General features: G+C 39.7%; 1 protein-coding gene across 5 annotated transcripts in view; it reads left to right on the top strand.

Moving 5' to 3' along the window:
- KDM5B (lysine demethylase 5B) overlaps positions 1-24,037 on the top strand; it is a 54,381-nt gene that overhangs the window by 8,917 nt on the left and 21,427 nt on the right. For 4 of the 5 annotated variants that reach the window (XM_080569062.1, XM_080569066.1, XM_080569063.1 and 1 more), the window contains 11 exons: positions 4,641-4,718; positions 5,954-6,076; positions 6,939-7,109; positions 12,068-12,202; positions 15,369-15,462; positions 17,203-17,306; positions 18,800-18,958; positions 19,560-19,679; positions 19,952-20,110; positions 20,538-20,719; positions 23,541-23,703. In XM_080569062.1, coding sequence (XP_080425188.1) covers positions 4,641-4,718; positions 5,954-6,076; positions 6,939-7,109; positions 12,068-12,202; positions 15,369-15,462; positions 17,203-17,306; positions 18,800-18,958; positions 19,560-19,679; positions 19,952-20,110; positions 20,538-20,719; positions 23,541-23,703 — 1,488 coding nt within the window. Of the gene's footprint in view, positions 1-550; positions 710-4,640; positions 4,719-5,953; positions 6,077-6,938; positions 7,110-12,067; positions 12,203-15,368; positions 15,463-17,202; positions 17,307-18,799; positions 18,959-19,559; positions 19,680-19,951; positions 20,111-20,537; positions 20,720-23,540; positions 23,704-24,037 lie in introns of all 5 variants that reach the window. The other variant, XM_080569065.1, reaches the window with a different exon arrangement.

The following is a 24,037-nucleotide window of genomic DNA, read 5'->3' as shown; positions in this document are numbered from 1 at the left end:
CAAAAAGATACGATTTGTTCATTGAAAAGTATTTTGAACATCGCTTCCAAGAAGTGATCAAGAGTAGCTTCTTGGATAGTAAGCAAACAAGATTTTTGATGGAAAGAACTGAGATGGGGATGGGGGAAAAAAGAAATATTGAAGCTAACAAAGTTGTAGAACAGCTTGCCCATGACAGTGGTAATCTCATTTGCTTGAATTTGGAGAATCGGGGTGTTAAATTTGAATTAGTGAATCGGGATGAGGTGCAAGATTTACCAGCCGTAGTTACATGAAGCTTGTTATCCTTGTAACAGCAAATCTGGAAGGAAGAGTATAGAAATAGTTCTCCTAAAAGCATTTGTAGTTTGCATTAGTACTTTAAATATTAATGTGATCCCGAGAGTATGCCTTTTGCATAGTTACATTTGCCTATAAAGTTTATAGAAGAGTTTCAGATTTTGATATCAGTGTCATTTTTTGCATGGATTTGTTCAGGTTTATTCTGCCTAGAGCTTGTTAACAAATGCAAGCTAACATAGGCAAATAATTTTGCTCATCTTTATTGCAGGCTTCTTACAGTCATCTACGGACAATAGAAAGCCATGGAGTCATTTCAGATGAAGAGTCCGGGCACTGTAAAAACTCCTGATTTTCTAGGAAATTCAGTTCTTCCTTTCTGTTGTTTGTTGTGTATCCTTAACCTTAGTGCTTAGAGTGGTTGTTGAAAGTAAGTCAAATCGACCTTTTTAAACGTTTTTGTTGTTTTAAATAAAAAATGGGGGATGGGAGGGGATCCAGACCAGTTGCTTTTGAGGACCTTGCACATGCAGTCTGGATGCAAAAGGCAAGTTTTACAGACTTTCCAGCAACTGGCTTAAGGGACGCGGGCCTGTAGAGCTGGTTTGTGTGGGCTGTTGTCTTCAGCACAGCTTGGCAGAACGAGCCTCGCCACGAAGAAGCTCCCTCTTGTGGTGCTGCTGCATTTCAGAGGTGCTTTTCCTTCCAAACCTACGCCTCGTAGCCCCGCTTTTAATGAAAGTCGCGTTTATCTTAGTAAATCGTGTTTCAAATTGCATGCGAGTTTTTTGTTGAGTAAATAATGTAGTTATTAAAGAAGAGTTATAAGAATCTTGTTTGGGAATTGAGGCAATTGCCATATGCTGGAACATAAGATAGAAATACTGTTTTCATGGGTTATACCAACTTCTAGTTCAGTTGAGATGCTCCAAATTGAGCTGTTCGTGACTTGAAAGCGAATCGGTGATAGTCAGGATTGCCTGTTTATTACTCCTGCTGTAATATCTCCAAGCGATGCTTGCTGTGTATCTTTAGCTCAGACTAATGTCGTGTGAAACGGGTTCTGCGATAAATGAGATGCGCGGTGCTGTGGTTCTGAAGTCAGAGGAGTCTTTTCATAATAACCAGTATGACCTGCTGTATAATTCTTAGCCTGTATTTCCCTCAGCTCTTCCTGCTTAAAAAAAAAAAAAAAAAGTCAAGAGCTTTACAGTGAGCCGGAGTAAATCCCATGTTACCTCTCAGTAAGCCAATTTACCGTATCTCGGCAGGAGTTGTTGCGGTGACTTTCTCCTTGCTAAAAGTTACACTCTTTTACGGCTGTTAAATTTGTGTTGACGGACCCATCTGCCTGCTGGACTGGGAGCTGTGTATCGGGTGGATGAAGTTTGAAGCTCCTCTTGGTAAAGCAGCTGACGTTGCCACCGCAGCGTTCTGCTCTGCGCATCGTTCATTGCAGTGTTGTGAAGCCTAAAAACTAAAAGGTGTGGAAAATACTGTTAGGGAAATCGGTGCTGTCTGGAGTCATGTGAATTTCCCCAAGAAAATAGACATCTAGTTCGTTGCTGGAGCAAGTGTCTTTGGCAAAAAGGGAAGAAGTTCCCAAAATGTACCCCAGTCGGTAATAAGTAGGAGATGTGTGCAGCTAATTAGCTAGCTCTGGAATAGTTTGTTTCTGTATGCCGTGTTATCAGTGAGGTGTTCTGTTAGATAACGCACGTCAACTTCATTTGCTTTCGTAATTGGAGAGGAGAAGCTTGCTTCTGTCCTGTCTGAAGACAGACACCTTTCCAGCTGTGGGTCTTAGGTCTGTGCCTGTCCTGCGGAGCCTGGCGTCCTTCTGTCTGTCAGCATCAGCTGAAACCTGTAGGATCAGGTGGGAATCCCGCTCCTCCTGTTGTGTCCCAGTGGCACGCAGCTTTCTGCTGGGTTTTCCTAGAGCCAGCAGACTGCGCCAGAAGCCGTGTGGCCCAGCCAGAGGTCTTGGTGCTGCTCTTTGCACAGTTGGCTGCCTTTATGTGGCAGCAATAGCCCTGAAGCCGTGCTGGGCCCAGTAACAGTGCCGTAGGTGGTGTCATTGCCCTGCATGATCCGAATTCTCGCTCTTACTCTTTCCGTTCCCATTTCCTGCTCTTTGGCCTCTGCAGATTCCTTTTCTGGGTTGTGGATGACCCAGCAGCAGGAAGCCCTGGCTTAGCTAAGCAGGCAGTTGACAACGCTTCTTTGTTTGCCCTTACTCTCTCAGCCCAAGCAAAGCTCTTAGGATCTTACAGCTCTCCCTTAGGCGATTTAGTCTCCAGAATGTCCCATGGGTGTTTTGTGACGTTACCACCGATTGTCCTCTTCTGGTCTGGCTGCCGGCCTTCTGTCGCTCTGTCTTCACGCACAGAGCAAGCCCCAGAGCTGTGTCTAACTGCACTCGTGTAACCAGCTTGAAAGGCAGATTTGCTGTGTTGAAGTACAGCACTTCATTCCGGTCTTGCTCCGAATGTTCCCAGTTGTGTCTCTTGCAGTTCGGTGGCAAGAAATGCTTTATCGAGTGTCAGAACATCACAAAAGAACGTCCCTGCCTTTCCTCTGGCAGACTGGGGATTTTCATGGTTTGGTGGTCTGGGAAATAAAATAGAACCAATAAAAATGGGGTTAATTTTATGTAGTTGTCCGTGAACATCGTGACGCTGGAAACCAGTCTTAGTCTTGTGGTTAACGGAACAGAAACGATGGAGAAGCACGTACTGCTGGGAATTGAGTGTCCTCTCGGTAATTTGCCATCCTGACCCACTGTCGTCATCTGACTTCCAGTTCAAGTCTTAATTTCAACCTTGCCAAGTCTTGATGTGCTGAAAACGCCTTGTAGGATCAGAAAACTTCTCATTACCAATTTTGAGGTTTGGCGTATGCGTGATAAAACGCACAGGTTGGTGGCCTTCACGTTCAGGTTTTCCATACGCTGCGGCTCTTGCGTCCCTGCCCTCGAGTTGCTTCTGCTCCGGGCTTTGCTTGGAGTGACAGCATGAGATTGTCACGGTACAAATTCAGCCTGCTTGTTTGTACATAAGATAATTGCCTTGCATGTCCCTTATGGTTATTTTTGACGCTAGTTTTCCTATTGAGCACTTCTGCTAAAGTAACAAATATTCTGCTTGAGACTGGTTTTATTTTTGTTGTCTGAGTCTGCAGGCGTTGAGGAAGCGCTGTTGTCTTTCCTGGTAGACAGCTCTCTTGTCTTCCTCTGCTATCCATAGCTCTTGTGCACGTTATCTTCATTCTGTAATTAGTGATAATAAGATAGCTTTATATGTAATAAATTACTGTCAAGTTCAAATCAAATTTAATTTAGTTCAGCGAAGCTCTATGTTGCCAAACCAACTGCATGTGATAGATGTCAGAGATGTAAAAGATAAAATTGCTTTATAGTCGTAGGCATAAATAACACTAGCAGTTGCAGGTATTTTGTTTAAGTAGTAATAATCATTTCTAATTGATCAGATTCCAGTTGTTCCTGAATGTTTGCAGACAAGGAATTAAGAAACTTTTTCTGCTCTGTAACGCAGCTGCTGGTTGTTCCTGAGCCCACCGGTTACAAGAGGTAGCTGCTGCGTTGGCCTTCCGGAGCGTGTAATGCCCGATACCAAATGCTGGTCTTCCTCGTAAGGGCAGGCGTTGCGTTTTGGATCGTGGTTCATGAAACTCCTCGATGGTTACTCGATGGTTTTTGTGCTAACCATGTGAATCTGTTGCTCTGTCTCAGGATTGTGACTGGGTGTTTGTTACTCCCATCTAAAGCATTGCGGGGGTTGACTTGCAAGAAGGCAGCGCTCCTCTGTCGGACGGACAAAACCCTCAGCTGCCCGCGGTTCCCATTTTGGAGTGGGGCCGTCACAGTAATGGGGCAAACAGCCCAAGCCCCACTGCTGCCGCCCAGTGTGTGCAGGAGGGGGACTGGCCCAGCGAGCGACTGAGGGCTCCTCGAGGACAGGTTTTCGGTTTTAAAATGTTCTTTATTTCACCATTTCAGTGTCTGTCTACTTGAAAGGCACGGTGACATATAAATGCTGGACAGTGAGACTGGCTGGGGGTTGATGCTGCGTGTTTCCCTGGCTAGCCTTGTTCAAAACGATGCATTTTGGAAAGAAGGGTCAGCCTCACAGAGGCAGAGGGAGGAGATGGCTGTCGGCAGGGGCTGCGCAGCCGAGAGCTTTGGTCCCAGTGGACGGTGCTGTACTCTGGTGCTGGGGAGGGCTTGAAAACCACAAAGACCTCTCCATGCTTCGGGTTTACCTGGCTTTTGAATGGAGTACAAAGAAGTTTCATTTATTTTCCTGGTCTGTTGATGAAGTACTTTCTTTTTTTTTCCCCAGGACTGGCAGCCTCCATTTGCATGTGATGTTGATAAGCTTCACTTCACTCCGAGGATCCAGAGGCTTAATGAACTAGAGGTAAGCTGTAAAACTAAACATTGCTTCTGCTCCAGTGCTTACATGTTCTTCCCCCCCACCTTTTTTTTCCAGTTGATCGTCCGTGAGCTCTGTTTGACTTCAGTTCACAGCATTCAGTACATCTGAACGTCAGTTTTGAATTAGCACGCAGAAATCCATGTGTTTCAGAATTTACATGAAAACATACCAACCATAAAAAGTAAAGTTAATGCTCGCTGAAGGAACAAAAAAAAATAAATCAGGCCTTTTCCACATAGAGGCACTTATAAGCAGCTAAACTCAAATTCTCAAGTGCCATAAATTTTTGTCTGCATTTTCTGTGTATACAGCATCTTTTAAAAGTAGAAGAGATGAAGCATTTACAGAGTGCTTTAAAAATAACAAGCTATTTGGAAGAAACAATTGCAAAATCTGGATTCAGTTGGTGCAAAATCTGCTGTTCACAAGCACTTTGATTCACTGCTTTCATAATTCAGACTAGAAGAAGGGAGTGGCAGCGAGTCCTGGTTGGCTCACTGCTGGTGAGAACTGGAACGATGGTGACTCTTTGCCTGATTTTCCTCATGAGCAGAGGACGCTTGCTTTTCAAAGACCTCATGATTATGTTAAGTGCCAGGGTAAGATCTCGAATGTTGGCTTCAGGTGCAAGGGAAGCAAGAGATGTGTATGGGCACAGACTGGCTTAGAGCTCTCTCTGGAGCTTAAGAACAAGCTGGTATGTGTAGACATGGCTATTTCCTACCTTAAGCACAGAAAAATGTGATGAAATTGAAATGTGGCAAAATTTAAGCTACTACTCTTTAACACAGCAAGTGTTCAATTAGAGCCCAACTTTACTGTGTGAAGTGCTCTACAAACAGAGTAGTTGGCTTTCCTTGCAATAACAGGTTTACTTCCTTCATAAAAATGATCCAAATGCAGTCTAACAAAAGCAACCTGTAATAAAGTACCTGCGTTACCAGGATTTAGGTAGTTCTTCTAGCAGTAATAACTTGCTGCTTGTCTGTTCTCAGTACTTTTCTAAATGCGTTACAAAAAGTTAATAAGTGACTTCAGGAAAGACAGATGATATTTGTACAGTTTTTTTTTTTTCCTGAATATGACGTGAAGGAAAAAATGCAAAATTACACTTGCAGAGGGAAAAGGCAGACATGCAATAGGGGCTGCAACCTTATAAACCGTGGGAAACAGAAGCTTTATCTGCGTTTAGCATGCCGTTCACTTTTTGTTTTCAGGCCCAAACCCGTGTAAAGCTGAATTTCCTGGACCAGATTGCAAAGTTTTGGGAACTTCAGGGATGTACGCTGAAAATTCCACATGTGGAGAGGAAGATCTTGGATTTATTTCAGCTTAATAGAGTAAGACTGTTACAGTGGAGAAAACTCTTCCTAAGAAGTTGTTGTATTATCACAGTTTTGGGATGGCATCATAATTGTTCAAGATAGATTTGGGGGTATATCTAAGATGGAAACTTTATTCAACCTAACCTAGCTAATGTGAGAAAATAATAGGAAATATAATAATTGTGGAAGCTTTCATATGAGCAGGGAGATTAAATTTAATTTCCAACTCTTCTTCAAAGTTGAACTTGAATACAAATTGGTCAAGAATAAACTTAAGCTTAACTGGAAAAAGCTTCTGAACCATGACGGCAGTGAGAAAAGGCTTTTCCATTAGGAATACGAGAGAACAATGTCCAGTTACTTTTAGGATGAGGCTTGTTGAACTTGTGGAGGAGATTATGTGTTGTGATAGCAAGGGATGGGATTCACTGACCCTCAAGGGTATGTTCTCTGAGCTTCTTTATATTTAGGGTAGTGTTTGATTAGTTTTGAGCCTATTTCATAGTAAGTGTTCTAGTGAGAAGAACTGATTGTACTCCACTAGAAAGTCTGTTGGAATACAAAGTAGAGGAATGGCAAATTGCATCCAGAAAAATTCTCAGAAGTAGGCTGAATTGCTGTTTGGTCATCACATACAGATGCTGACTTGTTTGTAAAGTAAAGACGCTTACATGTCCTGATTAGGTTATATGTTCCAGTTACAGCTTTTTTTGAACAATTGTTGTGTGTTTTTTAAAAAAATCTATACTTTTCTCTTTTAAAATAGAAATTGTGTTGTTGTCCTTATCTTCTTTAAACTAGCAATGCTTTCCTTAAATGCTGCTAATGCTGCTCATCTTAGTATTAAGTTTATAATCATTCTGTTTTCTCTTTTTAGCTAGTTGCAGAAGAAGGAGGATTTGATGTAGTTTGCAAGGAGAGAAAATGGACCAAAATAGCCACTAGAATGGGATTTGCTCCTGGCAAAGCAGTGGGTTCGCACATCCGTGCGCACTATGAGCGTATTCTCTATCCTTACAACTTATTCCAATCTGGAGCTAGCCTATTGGTAAGCTATTTTGTAGCTAACTGAAGTCCAATTAATTTAGCTGCCAGTCTTTTTTTTTTTTTTGATGGCAATTTCCAAAGACTGCATTTTATGTTTTATGGCATGTCGGTGACGGTAAGCAATTTAGAAAACCATAGACAAACTTTTAATCAAAAATATTTTTTTTAATCACTGCTAAGCTGGATTCTTAAAGGTAACCTATAATTGACAGGTTTGAATTCTGTGTTTCTGTATTTTCTATCTACAGTTTACAGCAGCCTCGTGATAACATGCTAGGGAAATTGCTGTGACAAAAATATTTTGCCTTGCCTCAGACGTGTTCATGCGAAGCAATGGAAAGTAATACTGTTTTCTGGAAGCATGTCATTGAAAACTTTGCATTTTCGTTCTGGAAACCTTTAATTCTTGAGTTGTTTTTCCAAAGTGGTGTGTTTTGTGACACCTATCTTTGGTTTCATATTTTTGAGATGCAGTTGCACAGGGAAAGAGATCTAAATAAAGGTTATAAAGCAGCTCACATGGTGCTACACTTTCATGGAAACGTAGGTTCCCCATGCAAGTGTCCGTCGTACAGTTGATGTTTCAGTTCATGGTTTTCTCTGTAGCAGACCCTTTCAGAATAGAAAAGCATTCTCAGATGACTGCTTGTGATCTCATTTGATGAGGTCATGCTTCTTTTTAAATGTAACTTTCCAAGCTCTCTCTTGCAATAGACACCTGATATTTTTCTTCCAAACTGATGTGTTTAGTGCATCATTTGGTTCTGGAAAAGCTATGTTGGTATGTTTAACTTTGTTTTTTTTTTTTTTAACTCCCCCCATAAAATCTGTTAAAATATTCCCCTCCTACATGTGGGAATGATGTATATTTTTAGTGAACTGAGAGAATCCACAGAAGTCTTCTTTTTAGCTCATTTTCCACTCAGATTATTTTTTCTTTCCGATAATGTTGTCTTCCAACTGAGTTTGTTTTGCAATTCATTTTTTAGGATGAATCTCAGATGAGATTCTGTTTGGCTTTCTTCCATGTGTTCACAGTAAGTGGTGCTTTCCTAGATGCTTCTTGTGGAGGTATCCATTTTATTTTATGTCTGTTCAGTGATTTACTGAGACTCTAAGCATCTGTGATTTTTTTTGGGGGGGTGGGAGAAGATACAGCTATTGGGTTTGACAACTGTCGGTTTCAGATGTGTGCTTTCTTCTTGTGATACTTCAACAAGCCTTTCAAGAGAAGCTTTCCATGCTGCTAGGATCATCATCCATCAGATTAGTGCTTATACTCACTAATTTTTCTTTTTAATCGGTAGTATTTGCAATATTTTTTTTCCTGTGTTTGCGTGTGGGGAAATATGGAAGGATGTCGTTTCCACTGTTGGCTGTGCCATAACTTAAATCTTGTCCAGAGCTGAGTATAACATTAATTATTTGTGGGTTAGATGTATGTTAAACTGCCTTCATAAGGTATTTTGACCAATAACTCATCTGGAAATACTCATCTATAAAAAGGTAATGAAACTATCTAGAGTTGTTTAGTATTGAACTAGTAGCATGTTTTTAGTAAAGCTATTGTTCTGTCAAACACCAGAAATTGGCATTTTTCTAATACTCAGAAAAGCTCTTCACAGGGGTAAATTATTTCATTCTTACCTTGATATATTTGACTAGGCAGGTCTTGGATGTAGCTCCAGAGAAGTTGCAGTAGACCTGCTGGCATTCTGGGATGTACTATCTTATATTCTCATTTATGTTCTTAGCTGCATTAATTATCAGTATGAGACTACATGAACTGAGTATCCAGAATCTTGTGTCAAAACTGTGCAACGTTGCCTAACTGTTTGCATTATTTAAAATGCAGTTACAATCTGGGGGACAAGAGATAGTGTGTGTGTTTTCTCAGTCTGTTCTCTTTTCCAGACTAAAGATTTAATGTTCAGAGTGCAGTTGATCAGTCCAAAATTTTGTATGCGTATGCCTCTGATAAAGACAGATCTGTGTGAGCTAGTTCTTTGGGACCTTTTATTGCCATTGGAGAGAAATAAGCAACTCTGGAGCGTGCTGCTTCTCTTAAAGTGGATATGTAGCAGGGTAGACCAGTGGTATTCTGCAAGTACAAGGAGGCTGGGTGATCAGCTCATGCAAATGACTACTTCATAAATGTCTAAAACTGTAGGGGAGGGATTGAATCCCTACATTTTTTCCACCTTTGGACATCCTGGAGGTCTTGTGAACATTCCAGCTGCGCCCTTTGCCTGCCTGGTGAAGGAGCTGCTCCTGAATTGGTTCAGCTCATGGGTTTGTAACTTACTCTGTGTCACCATTTGGAGTTCAAGGATTGCGTTTGGAACCATCTTCTCAGAATATAATTGGATCATGATCACAGGCTAGCTGATGGTTTGTAGGATCAGCTTATGGTAAGTAATTGTAGAAGGAAGTTTAACTTTTCCAGAAAGGCTCCGATGGCTGGGAGAGGAAAGCACTGAAGAAATAGCAGTTAGTAGCCTTTGTTAAAGACATGTGCTTGCAGTTAATCGGGTCAGTCAAGGAGTGACATAGGTTCAGAGGAATTCTTATTCTTAAGTCAGGACTTAAGCCCCTAGTTATTGTAGGTACAATTGAAAATGTTAACTAACAGTCATTTTATACTGCTGCTTTGCCTTCAGGTTACTGAGGCTCTGGGAAATGTTTCTACTTAAGTAGTTATTGAAAGCTTAGTATTTCGGAAATGTCTTCTGGGCTTTTTTTTTTTTTTCAGTGAGTAGTGCTCTTTTTTTTTGCTTGGACACTCCAGTGAAACGAGGCAAGTTCTGCTCTTTGTTGTTTTTCTTTCCAGGTTTCATTACTGTTTTGTTTAGGAAAAGCTGTTTGCCTTCTAGATATTTGCTCTCAAGGATCATATGTCCTCTGTTACCAGGAGGAGTACAAACTTCTTTTTTTGTGAAAGGTTCAGCTTTCACATGAGCGCATAATTCAAGGAACCAGAATGTACAAAAGCCATTAAATGTGTCAGTGTTCTGTGGGACTTTGGTCTCCTCTACTTTTCTGGTCACTCGTTTTCATATTTCTCCTATTTGGTTGTCTTGTCTGCTGGTCTTTTTCTCTCCTGAGCAATTATTTATGACTTTTTCCCACTGACGTTAAGGTGAAATAATTCACATTATCTTCTTTCAGTCCGAGCCTTAAGGGAGCAAGATCTTCTGAAGAATTAGCTGCAATGCTCTGTGGGGCCTCTACTCAGCACAGGAACATACCTGCCTTTGAGCCGCAGCCAGGACGTGTGCTGCTTTTGTGTTTAAGCTGCAGCGTTAGGTGGTTTTCTGCGTGTATTCAGTGTTGAAGTTGTCACGCATTTGCTTTTAAAGAATAAATCTATAGCTAACAAAGTCTGTGCCGAAAAACAGAAATTCAGAGGCTTCCCTGAGAAGTGTTGTGGACTTTAACTGCACGATAGTTTATGATATTCTGCTGCCCTTGGCTGATGTTTCCCTTTTGTCAATCGTGTTTTTCTTAAAACGTGGACTTGTCTTCTGAAATGCCGCTCTTCCCTCCTCTTCCCTCCCACTTCTGACTGTGATTTGTTTCTGAAAGTCTGATTTTTGTGTTGTCTACAGAGAATCGGTCCTTATGCCGCTGTAACGGTTCTCTTGCAGTTCCTATCCTGTTTTCTCTGTTGTTGACAAAATGCTTCTCTTGGGAACAGATGAACAGAACTGGGGAAATTGTATCCCGGCAATTTGTGTGGGATACTTTCTAACAACATAAGATTCTTCCTTTCTTTAGGGTTTGTTGTTTACTCATAAAAATGTGTTATGTCTTGTCTCCTGTTATTGAGGGCTCTGTGCCTTGACAAACTTAGAGCTGTACTAATTATTATTTGCCAAATGTATGCCCGATTTTCAGCTTTTGCTAGAAATTACTTGAAAGAACTAAAACCGTTCTTGCATCTCTTCTTCCCTTCAGCTCATAATTCACCCAGCAGTCCTGTTCTCTCAAAAATATATAAAGAATGTATCTTCTCTAGTGTTCTTCAGACCAAGGTCTGTTTCAGTTGAGAAGGTTGTATAGGCTGTAACTTACTGTTGTAATACTCTGTATGTTAGCGTTACAGTAATGCAATGTGAGGGCACCACAAGTTTCCTGTATGTGGTTGATATCATCTGCAAAAGCATCATCTACTAGAAGAATTGGTATTAGTCCCACAGCGAAATGTTTGAATTTTAGAAAGAGCTAGTAACATACTACAGCATTGCAGGAGACTATAACTTGGTTCCCCAAATGATTTTGACACTTTGACATGTTGTTTCACTCGCTGAGAATGAAATTTCCAAATGTTAAGTGTCCCACCCGGGGCACTGCGTAGTCCTGCTTGGATATCCCTCAACTAGGTTGGCCTTCCAAGAAATACCAAGCGTAGAATGCTTTGTTCCCACAATTCACAACTTCCCACTTGGCTGGTTTTATGAGCAGCCGGGGATTAGGAGGGCTAGACTGGCTGGTTGTGTTGCTCTATGAAAGACTGTGTAAATGCAGTGAAGTAAAGGTGAATAGGACCTTCATTGCACACTGTATGGGCTGCTGGACAGGCAGGCATGGGAGGAAACTAGAAAATCTTCTGATGGAAGTTTGCCTGCTTTTTATACTGTTCTGTTGCAATTACTGTTCTGGTGAACAGTGTTCTGGAAGAGAAATGCTTGGTGCTCGTAAAATTTAAAGGATGACTTCAGCTTCTATTTAAGAGCCTTTGTTAAGGGTACTGCGCATAGTAAAAGGGCAGGAAAAAGAGATTTTGTGACTTGTATAAAATGGTAACATTTAAATCGTCATAAATACTGTCTTTATTAACTCGTCACAGTAAATATTAAAGTCCTGTCTGCATTCTTTCACATTAGCCAGGAAATTGTTCTATGCAGTTTGTATTAGAAGTGGAGGCAGAAATTAAGTAATCAAATTGTGTCTCTTCAGTGTTTGCAGAAACCAGATCTTGCTAGTGACACAAAGGACAAGGAATATAAGCCCCATGATATTCCACAGAGACAGTCTGTTCAGCCATCTGAAACTTGTCCACCTGCTCGTCGAGCAAAACGCCTAAGAGCAGAGGTGAGATAATGTGTCTTTATATGGGTAAGTGCTCTGTGGTGTCTGAGCTTGGAGTTGTAATCCAGAGATAGTTGACCTAACGGTGTGATGGCACAACAGGTTTTAGTTAAGTTGCATGCGTTTTATTTCTATCAGGTCACCAAATACATAAATAGTAAATAGCTGTTTATCTTTGTTAAAACATGCCTAAATATTTATAAATGTATGAACTATAAATAGTTAAGACTTGTTTGATACTTTAAAAAGAAAAGAAAATGTTAAGGTTGGGAGTACTGAGGGGCTCTTCTAACGAAGTTGTTGCACTTGCACACTAGTTATGAGTGCGTATGCTAAAATATTATTGTAGCATAATTATAAATAATACGGGGTTTGTAGATTAAGACACAACTGATAAATTCTAGAAACGAAGCTTGTCTTTTGCAGCTTTGATCTTCATCATTTCCTTAGAAGGCAGTCAGTAAACAGCAGTTATTCTTTTAATGTGTTGAGAGGTTTCTGTTAACCTTTTGTGAGTTGAAGCCAGAATTTAGATTAGAGACCATTTTCTTTATCACATTAGCATTGTTTTCCTTCATTTTTGACCCCGTGATTTCCATCAGTTTGAGATACTTTCTTCATGCAATCTGAGGAGAAAATCGCATAACATTAAGTCAGTATAGGTTGTAACAAGATTAATCTTATGTGCTTAGGAAATAATACTTATTTGGCTAAACATAAAATGTATATGCAACGAGTTTTCCCATGAAGATGTATTTTAGAAGATTGTTGTTTCCTTCGTTGTTCTGCTGTGATTTCAATCTTTAAGGCTGATGGTACTGCCTTCACAGAGCTTACTATTTCTTTTGTTTGAGCAGTTGAAAAGGCTCATTCCCAGGAGACTGTCTTGGTAGTGGTGACATCATGAGTTTGGAAGGTCACGATTGACTCTGTTTCTAATCCAGTTAGTTTCAGTCTCTCTATTAAACTCCCATTGTTCTAATTGTGGTTCTTATTACTACCAAGCAGTACAGCTTAGTTGTTGCAAATTCTGCTTATATTTTTTTTTTCTAAGTTACAATTAAGGTTTTCTAAAGCTTTTCCACTCACGTAGCCTATTATGAGCAGGTTTATAATTCTGAGAAAACCTCAGCAGTTTGAGCTGAAACTTTCCATTTGAAGTATCTGCCTCGGGTTGAAAGGTGTTCATTCTTAAGTGTTTTCAAAGATAAAAAGAAGTATGGGAAATATATACTAAAATTTTAGCTGTCAGTGGTGTCAGATGACACTGACTAACAAAGAATGCATGTCTTTGTCATGTCTGTGGAAACTAACTGCTCATACCTAGCCAAAATTGAAGGCAACCCTGTCTGCTCTTTCCCCGATTGTTACTGGATGACATACACCTAATTTTTATGGAAAGAAAATGTTTGATCTAATGTGAAGTTGAAACAGAGCTAAGGCTGGATTAAGCAGCATGGACTGACTCACTTTGGAAGGAGTTGTAGTGTTTTAAGACAATTTCCAAAAGTTGTGTTAACAGATGTGTTTTTCTGATCCGTTTCAGAGTTAGCTGCGTTGGTTAGCTACTGTGCTGCAGTGGGGACCTGTTGGAGAGGGTCTAGAGGAGCATCGGGCTGGAGCCTCTCAGCTATGGAGCCAGGCTGAGGGAGCCAGGGTTGTTCAGCCTGGAGAGGAGAAGGCTGTGGGGAGACCGTACAGTGGCCTTTCAGTATATAAAAGGAACCTATATGAAAGACAGGCTTTTTACCAGGGTCTGCAGGGACAGGCCTAGTGGTTCTAAACTGAAAGAGGTTAGATTTAGATGGGAGATCACGAAGATGTTTTTTACATTGAGGGTGGTGAGACAGTGGAACAGGTTGTGCTGGAGAAGTTGTGCTTACCCCATCGTTGGAAGTGTTCAGAGTCGGGTTGGAAGGGGCTTTGGGCTACCTGATCTAGCGAAAGATGTGAGGGGGTTTAGACTTGGATGATCTTTAAAGTTCCCTTCCAACCCAAGCCCTTGTATGAAATTCCCTGTATGCTTCATTTAAGCTAAACGAGTTGATTTTTGTGCTGACCTGGTTGCAGAGTACACTCGGGGAAACGCTTGGTTTGTTCAGCCAAAAGAAGAGAAGGCCAAGACAACCTCGTTTCCTTAAGAAACTAGGCTTAAAAAAATACAGTATTGGAGAAACCCATCTTTATGCTGAGGGATTTGAGAATTGTTCTCTCTGTGTCAAAACTTCAGAGAAGATAAAAAGAATTAAGTGGAAACATGATTCTGTGTTGAAAGCTCCACAATACACCAAGTTCCCAGCTTAGAAGACTGGAGTATACTGCTTCTGAAGAGCAAAATCAAATCTTATAAAAGCCCAAAGTAGTTTGTTGCTCCTTTGCTATTTATTGAGTTCCCGTGAGATGGAATTAAAAATATTATGGTGCCTTTATTGCCACAGGCTTTTTGTAGACTTTCCTTTTAAGTCTCTTCAGGTTGTTCCTTGTGTTATTTTTCTCTGAAGTCTAATTTTTTAATTTTATTTTCTTAAATTATAAAGCATTGAAGAAATTCAGGTTACCTTTTTAGATTTATTCATTTACAAGTATAAAATAGGGAGCGTAAGGGAGTGTAAGCACAGTCCTTAAAGTCTTTGTCTGACTTCTGCCTGGCTGGCTTTTCCCTAGAAATCAGGTTGCAGGTTTGAGGACCTCCATTATACCTTAATGACCAAAAACATTTGTCTCCCATCAGCTGGTTCTCTGAATATTTGCTGTCTTCACTTGGCATTAAGATTTATATCCAGAAATATATGTATTTTTTGAAATTGGAAGTAAAGATTGTCTTTTTTTTCATTTTTTCCTTGGCTTTGAAAGCATTAAAAGATATACTTCAAAGCCTTGCAAGGGTCTGACACCAAAGTTACTCAGCTTAGAGACTTGCAGAACAATATTCAGGTCTCTTCGGGTGTGCAGCCTTTCCTGGAGCATCACGTGCAGTGGCCAGCGGTCTGGGGGCTTCTGGTGTTTCCTGCAGGCCAGTTCATTCCAAAGCTGTAGGTCTGTACTTGGGCAAGTAGCCAGGGGTTTGTATGGCAGTGAACAGTTTCACAAATAAAAATGTAAAGCCCAGTGTTCTATTTAAGGATCTTACTGCGGTTTTTAATTATTTATTATTATTGTTTTTTTAAAGGCAACCAATATGAAAACTGAATCTGAACCTTCAGAGGCCAGAACTCATAATCTGAGACGCAGAATGGGATGTGCACCTCCAAAGTGTGAAAATGGTGAGTGGCGAGTGAAACAAAGGGAATGCAAGTTCTGTTACTTTGTAATAACTTATTTCAAGACCAAATTTTAATTCACCAGTTGAAGCAATTCAAGAGTGTTTAAATAAAATACGTAAAATAAATAAAACAAAATGGAATTTGTTGTAAAAGTCATTTTATGACTTTAAAATCTTTTTGTTTTGTGAATCGTTTTCTTGAAGATGATAAATTTTACTTTTTAATCTTCAGTGTCTATTACAGAGCAAGCAGAAGTGAGATTTAAGCTATATTTCTGTTTTGAATTTTAAATCGCCTGTAGCATTAACCTGTTAGCTTTAAATACAGGAAACTCATTTAGGAAGGTATCAGATTTCAGAAACTTTTAGGAAAGAATTTGAAATAAGGAATTGAAACTCACAAAGATGAAAGATACTATGTTGTGAACCTAACCATAAAATTCCTATATTACCATTTTAATTGCTTCTGTCAATAGTCCTGAATCTGTTTTTATCTGTCATTAAGAAATAATTTCAGACTGAGAAGAAATGTTTAATGCCATCAAATGGGAGAATAAGCTTGTTGATAATTAATTTAACAAAGCAAATATGGCAAGCAATTATAATTAATGATTGACATTAAGCAGCTATGAGTCATACTTGTTTCATTCACAATCTTTGCTTTCAAGAATTTCTGTGTGGACTGTGGTCTTACTTAATATTTTTTTTTCTTAACAAGTCTAGGCATTAATCTTTTTTACTTTAGAACAAAAAAGCTGTAGGCAGTTTTTCTGATAAATGAAGACATTCTTCTTTATAATATATTTGCTAGCTCTTGGACTTCAAGAAATGTTTTTGGATTGTCTCATATCCCGGTGGAAAGGTCTCTAGCTCACTTGTAGGTTTAGCTTAGAACTTCCATTACCCCCTTGTCTTCAACACCAGAGCCCCAGGATTCTCCATACTCTGCTGCATAGAAGTGAACATGCATTTGCTTTTTGTTAGTTCAAAATGTCAGGAATGAAGGCTTGAGAAGAAGCATGCCCAAATTAGGTAGGAGTGTAAGAATGTAGAGGAAATGCTTCTTTCTCAGGGCCACTTTTGCTGCGTGGTCATCTTTGATGGTACGCTGTCGTGAAAGCTACCACTGCAGGAAACTGAAGTGTGAAGATCATCACAAGAAGTTGAAGTGTTTAATGTCTCTGTGTTAATATGCTGCCATAAAAATGATGGAGTTACTCAACCACATTTGATAACACCACGTGTAAACAAAAATTTCAGTTTTGAAGATAAAGAGACTTGCAAAGTGTTCAAAATACCCACTCTAAAATGTGTCTTCTATAGTCATTTCTAGGTTGTGATGGCATGTTCAGATTTTCCGATAGTACTGGCTTATGTAGGCATTGCAGGTGTTCAAATCTTGCCTTAATTTAACTGAAACAATTTGTATTAATGTTTCGTTACCATCATAAAATCAGGCATCTGTGACCATCTCTGCACATGAGAGATTAAAACAGTTTATGAACTTGCCTGCACCATCCGTGTTCTTAGTACAACCTTAAGTAATGGCAAATTCCTTTTGAAAGAGGGGTGCTCCCAAAGTGTGTATAGGACAAAAGTAATTTCAAAAAATAACGTAGAGTGGCAATCTTAACAAATAATAGCAAACAAAATAAGTAATAACCAGTGATGCTAAGTGTTACCAGTGATGCTAAGTGTTAAAACATCTTGTAATAGCCTTATTTTTCTCCTATTGCACCAGAAAAGGAAATGTATAGTTCAGTGAAAATTCCTGAGAAGAGAGAACATGCTGGGGAGCCAGAGAAAGACAAATCCAAAGCCCGATCCAAAAAACCTACTAATGCTGTGAGTATGCCCTGCATTCCTGATGCTTCATATTGATTGCAGGTGTTTCTGGGTTTCCTTAGGGTATATAGTGAAATTTTCATGTCACTTAAATCGCAGTAAGGACTCCGTTGTATTCTTTGTGTATTTCTTTGGTTGAAACAAAGCAGTGCCTGTGACTGCTGGAGTGTAGACACTTGTAAAGCTTCAGGCTGCTACAAAGCTGAAAATAACAGGAGAGATAAGCTTCACTATCTATAACTCAAGTAACTTGTTTTCTGTCTCCAAGGTACAGCCTCAAAATAATTTTGAAAGAAGAGTCAAAATAGAACTTGTTCTTCTGTGAACTGATCTCTCTCTGTAATCTCAAAGGGAGTTTAAATGCGAGCTTTTGCACCCAGCTCTCCAACAAACAGACCTGCCACTTGCTCACAATTTCACTAAAAACTTGGAAGCTTTTTTGTTAAAATGTTTCATAAAAATAATTTCCTGCTCCAGCCTTCCATGTACAACCACCCCTAAATTAAACCAAACAACAACAAAAGAGGCAGCAAAGCGATAGTGTTAGCTTGCCTGTGAGAAGATAATACTGAGATTTTTTTCTGTCTATGCTACTGCTTGGGTTCTTTCAAAACCAAAAGTATTCATTGTTTAATCCACACCTGTAATTAAGACACCTGAGAATGAAATGTGCAAGTGCTAGAAGCCTGACTCCCCAAAAAAGGGGATGGGCTGGGTGAAACAGGAGGTGCTTTTTTTAGTTTATTTTTTTTCATGAACTCAGGCAACAGGCTTGGCTTGTCCCCATTAGCTCTATTCCGTATTTGAAAGGAGCCTTCCAGTCTGTTGCTAATGAAGGTATAACATAGTACGGGTAGAAGACAGCTCTTCCCACGCGTTTGGTGTGCCTGCACCTTTTTCTTGGGGCTCTGCAGCTGCTGTGTGAAACTTCCATCAGACTTCTTTTACAACTGTGCCCTCCTCTCCAAAAGCACATACCTTTGCTGGGAAGCCAGTACCTTTCCAGAGAAAACGGAAGGTCTTGGCTAGTACTCTGAGGAAAAGCAGGAACATTCCCATCAAGAGGAACCCCCTTTTCTCTTCTGAGGCTCAAGACAGTTGGTCTCAGAGGAGACTGAAATGTCTGTGCGTGCGTTACGCATGACAGCAACAAGAAAAAGGATATGTGAGCCACCAACAGATGTTAAAATGTTCTTGTCAAATCCACATACTGCTGATTTGAAACTATCCTGGCTGCTGAATCCAGTTTTCCATCATTTGAAAAAAGCTACATGGAAGAGCTTGCAACTTTTGTAGTCCTTCCTTAAATTTCAAAGGGGGTTATATAAATTACAAAGACATAAAACTTTTGTGTTTGCTTTTCTCGCTTCCATTTCAGAGAGAAAATAAAGAAGCTTTGGCAAATGTCATGCATGACTTAGTTACCAAACTGCTCTTTTACCATGAGTTACCTTAAGTGCTCAAATTCCCACTCTGGCAATTTCTTGTTACAGGTGGATTTGTATGTATGTCTCTTATGTGGCAGTGGTAACGATGAGGACCGTCTCCTGTTGTGTGATGGCTGTGATGACAGTTACCATACTTTTTGTTTAATTCCACCCCTTCATGATGTTCCCAAAGGGGACTGGAGGTGCCCCCAGTGTTTGGCTCAGGTAATTTGACAAACTGTAAAAGATAGGTTGAAAATTGTCTGTTTTAAATGTGGCCCCAGGGACTGAAAATACCATTTGTTATTATTTAGTTGTGCAAACAAGGTGATCAAGGACAAAACTAAAATGAAGACTGGGATTGCTTCAAATTGCAAAGCTATCACTTAATACTGTGGAGCCAAAACATGATCTGCACTAGCATTGCTGAAATTCCAAATAATAGTTTGGATTTTAATTCGTGCCTTCCCTTTGTGTTTAAAATTGGAATCTCACTGGGTGTTTCAGTATGGAGTTTTCTGCACCTTTTTTGCTTAGCTGTATTAAAGGAAGGAGAAATTATGACATTGGCATATTAATTCATTGGTGTTTGTGCAGATTTACCAATACATACCGTAGTTTGGTGAATCGAGCAGAGAGCATGGAGTCAGGGCACTCTGAGTGTGCTTTCTGACTTGTCCTCTGGCTGTGTGACTTGGGGAAGTCATTTCATTTTGGTGTGCCTTCCTGCCCCTGCCAAATGGGGTAATACTAACCCATCTGTGTAAAATCTGAGTGCAGATCGTCGTATTAATAGATACGAAAGTAATTATCTTTTTAATTGCAGGAGTGTAATAAGCCTCAAGAAGCATTCGGTTTTGAACAAGCAGCAAGAGACTATACGCTGCGCACCTTTGGAGAAATGGCAGATGCATTCAAGTCAGACTATTTTAACATGCCAGTACATGTAAGTTCACGTATTTATCCTAATGCCATAATGCAGATTTCATTTTCAGTGCTTATGTAACTTACGGGGGAGGGTGGAAAGAAGCAACGTGTCCAGGGTGCAAGCCCATTTCTGTTGCATTTTTTTTGTTTTGCTGAAGCAGTTTTGACATGAAACGTGTTAAGTTAATGGAGGTTCCTACCTGAGCTAGATTTTATGCATGGCCCCTTACTATACTGATTCCTGAGTATATAGTCCTTGTACGTTTATACTTTTCTTTTTCTCATACTTAGATGGTCCCAACTGAGCTGGTTGAAAAGGAATTCTGGAGACTTGTTAGTACCATTGAAGAGGATGTTACAGTGGAATATGGAGCTGACATTGCTTCAAAGGAGTTTGGCAGCGGCTTCCCAGTTAGAGATGGGAAATTTAAAGTGAGACCAGAAGAAGAGGTAGGTCCTTATTAGTTCACTGGGTATGTTTGTATCATCTCTTCATTAAATAGGTCTCTTTGGTTCAAACCAACATAATGGAACTGGTCTGCAAAGTGTTTTGTATATCTGGCATAGTATTTGAGGAAGAGAATTACATCAGTTTTGAAGAAATAATTTATTTTTATGTTAAAAATCCATGGGTTTATATTAGAAGTTAATAAATAATTTTGAGATTATTATTTTGTTAATCTCAATCTAACATAGGTCAGATAAGGTTTTGGGAAAGAGTGAAGACAATAGAGGTTTTGTTCTATGATTCATTGACCTGTTTCTTAAAATTTTCAATTGGAAAAGGTGCTTTTCTTCTATTGATCTTTTGGCAGTTTCACCTTTTTTTTTCCACTTCATGTTGTTTAAACTTGTGACTGTTCTGTTCAATTTTCAGGAATACCTTGATAGTGGCTGGAATTTAAACAACATGCCTGTGATGGAGCAGTCTGTTCTTGCTCACATCACTGCAGACATATGTGGAATGAAATTACCTTGGCTATATGTAGGAATGTGCTTTTCTTCATTTTGTTGGCATATTGAAGATCATTGGAGCTATTCGATTAACTATCTGCATTGGTGAGTGAAAGGGATCAACTCAGCCTGAGAAGCAATCTCCCTTTTATTCACCCTTCCCCCTTTTAATTAATGGACTAAAACCAGATTCATAGAGTTCAGACTGGAATAAACCTTACAATTCTATAATAACAGGCTTAAATTTGACACAATGATTCCTGCATTTGAACAAGAGGTCATATTTTGGAAAGAGACATCCATTCCCAGTTTTAAAAAAAATCCATGAGAGATGCAGCAGATACTTCATCAGATGTTTTATTATGCTCAGTGTGAAACTAAAAATCATGCAAGTTGTTTTAAAAACCATGTAGCTTCAACTAACAGTCCTAGGATCCTGCATACTTTTTGTCTCTTAGATTTTTGTCATAAATCCTCTCATCAAGCGAACGCTTGTCAATTGTAATCAGGACAGATCTTTGCCATTTCTTTGATATTCTAAATAGGTTGAACTTCTTAAACTTCTCACCTTTTAACAGCTTTTCTAGAGTTTGAATTATTCAGAATTGTCACTTTACCTGAAACCTGTCAAACTCTTTTCCTTTTTTTTTTTCCTTATGTATTCCATCAGAATGGTAAAACCACATCCCAGCCACTATTCAGTAGGTCGTCTTTTTGGTCTGTTACTCAATTGCTGCTCCTTGAAATAGCTTCTAATGTAGCACACTCTGAGTAGTCAGTGACTTAAATGGCTTCCTTTCTTAGTATTTGGCAGTAATAAAATCAATTTGTGAAAGAGATTAAGTAACTGAGTGATCAAGATCACATTGTAAAAATGTTCTTCATTGTCATTTGTCACTTTTTTTTTTGTTTGGAACTTCTGTCAGGCTAAAAGGTATGGGAAGGAGAGGAGGATTTTTGGATCAAATAGAAACTTTATTTCTTCTAGGAGAGCTTGCTGAGGAGCTGAAGTAGTCTTGCTTTCTGGATAACTTGTGCATTACATTGGTGTTTGCAGTCCAGGCCAGACATACGTAGGTGTATACATGTATATGTGCACACATGTACATACGTTCACAGACACCAACATGAATGTCTTTTGATGTCTTCTCTTTTCCTTTGCAGATATTCTTCTGTATGTCCCTTCAACTTACAAGCTTGTCTGTTTTTTGTTGTCGTTCCTTTTAGCCTACTTGAGAACAATGTGTAGTTGGGGTTAATAGTGTTCTTGCCCGGAGAAGTAAGTCGTAATGACCTGTCACTAGAGAGACTATGCTACAAACTCTGAAAAGACTTCAGAAGACAGGACTCACTCTTGCAAAGTAAAGGGGATGGGGCATCCATCTTCAGCATTCTCATGTGCATTGAAGTAGCTTGGTTCCTAGTACATTTTAGTAGATAGTCCCAAGTGAACCAGGTTACAGTAGCAGACCTTCAATGTCGAAGGAAAGAGTTTTCCTACGTGGCTGTAAATCCTGTGTTAGTTCTTGAAATGGATAAAACGAGAAGAAAAAAAATTGCTTCTAACGATACTTGCAAATATATAAATGATATGAATCAGAGGAAGCATTGTCAGCATTGATGCCAATAATACTAAAGGCAGGAATGTGGAGCTCTCTGGTAGTAGTGCAGAAAGAACTGTTGCCTTTATCCATTCCTCGGCTTGCTGCCTTCATAAGACTGAAACCTTACACATAGTTTAGAGTTTTATGTTTCTCCACTATCCGTTCTCTTTGAGTCCAGAAACCCCTGGTCCCAGTATCTTGCTCCAGGTTTAGAACAGCTCATAACTGCCTGTCATCCATTCCTTGACACTGACACATATCCAGCGTTGGGTTTACATAGGACAGGTTGTAGTTGGATCTGTGACTGCTCTTTGTGAACTCATGGAATTGTTCCAAGGTGATGGTCAAGTCCTGGGCTGTGTAATCATTTAGTCACTTTTGTATTAAAGACTCTACTTAAGCCACTCCTAGTGATATTAATATAGTTTTACTTCCACAGTCCCTTCCACTTGCTGTTCTCTTCACCACGATAGAGGTGCTGTTTTGAGTATAGGAATAAATTCCTAGATATAAGGAATATGCTTCTTGAGTCATCATCTTTTTTTTCTGGAATTCTCCCAGTTGTTTCATGATTTATTGGAGGAAAAGAAGGGAAAAAGTGTTGGGTCAGCTTTACTTTGCCAGCTCTTTAGTAGTCTTGGGTGAAAGTGATTCATCTGTTTTCATTTCTAAATACCTTTTCTATCATCTTCCTTTATAAGGGTTTGGGAGGCATTTTCATCTCTGAAGTGAGCCTGCTTCATTGTGAACCTGAAACAACATTTGTTGGAAAACATCTGCGTTACCTTAATTTTCTCAACTGGCTTGCACTGGTTTAAACTGTTGCTAAAGGTTCTTTGTTCCGACTCCGGATATGGATTTTTTTTTCTTGATGTCTTTTGCTTCTCGTACAGTTACATAATATGGAACCGTAATTTCTACTTACTGTGTGTTGCTTTTATGGCAATTATGACCAAGACAGAAAGAAATGGCCTTGGCTGTTAGATCCAACGGGGAATTTGTGTTCGTAGTAAAATACAAACAGCTTAGATTTTGAAGTTGTGCTGGAATCAACAGAACTTCACTGAGGACTTCTTCAGTCATGTGTCGCCTTCCCACCTCGCCCCCTGAATATTTAAAGTATGCACTCAGAAATGTAGGCAGCTAAAAACTTAGGTTTGGAGGAGGGACCTGCATAAAAAGTGAAGATTTAGGAAAGCGCATATTCTTTACATTCCTTCCTGGTGATATACTCTTCTTTTGACATGGTGTGTTTAAAGCAGGAGACTGAAAATGTATCTTACAAGATTGTTTATATTTAACTTTTTTTAATAATCTTGCAGGGGGGAGCCTAAAACGTGGTATGGAGCCCCAGGTTATGCAGCAGAACAGCTGGAGGATGTAATGAAGAAGCTTGCTCCAGAGCTATTTGAATCTCAGCCAGATCTCTTGCACCAACTTGTCACCATAATGAACCCGAATACTTTGATGGCCCACGGAGTGCCTGTATGTTGTTGGACTCCTGTGCTACTCCCCCAAACCCAACCCTCTTTCATTTGCTCTGAATTCTACTTCAAAGTTGATAATTGAAACCACTTTTATTACAGAGATGTTGTGGTAGTAGTTTCCATGTGTGTTGTATCTTCCTTGTCTAGTGTAATGTGCCAGTATGAACAGATGGGCAATGGAATCATTGCTTTTGGAATTGCTTGGCAAACTCTTCTCTGGAGATCCACCTCAGTGTATTTCCATTTCTGTATCTCAGATGGAAAGTGTAGTCGTGACCTTTGAAACAATGACAGGAGCTCTTCGTACGTCTTTTTAATCAGACCCATTTTTT

This window comes from Anser brachyrhynchus (assembly GCF_964034855.1).
Source record: "Anser brachyrhynchus genome assembly, chromosome: 27".
NCBI lineage: Eukaryota > Metazoa > Chordata > Aves > Anseriformes > Anatidae > Anser > Anser brachyrhynchus.
Note: the sequence above shows the minus strand (reverse complement) of the source record. Positions and strands in the feature narration are given on the sequence as shown.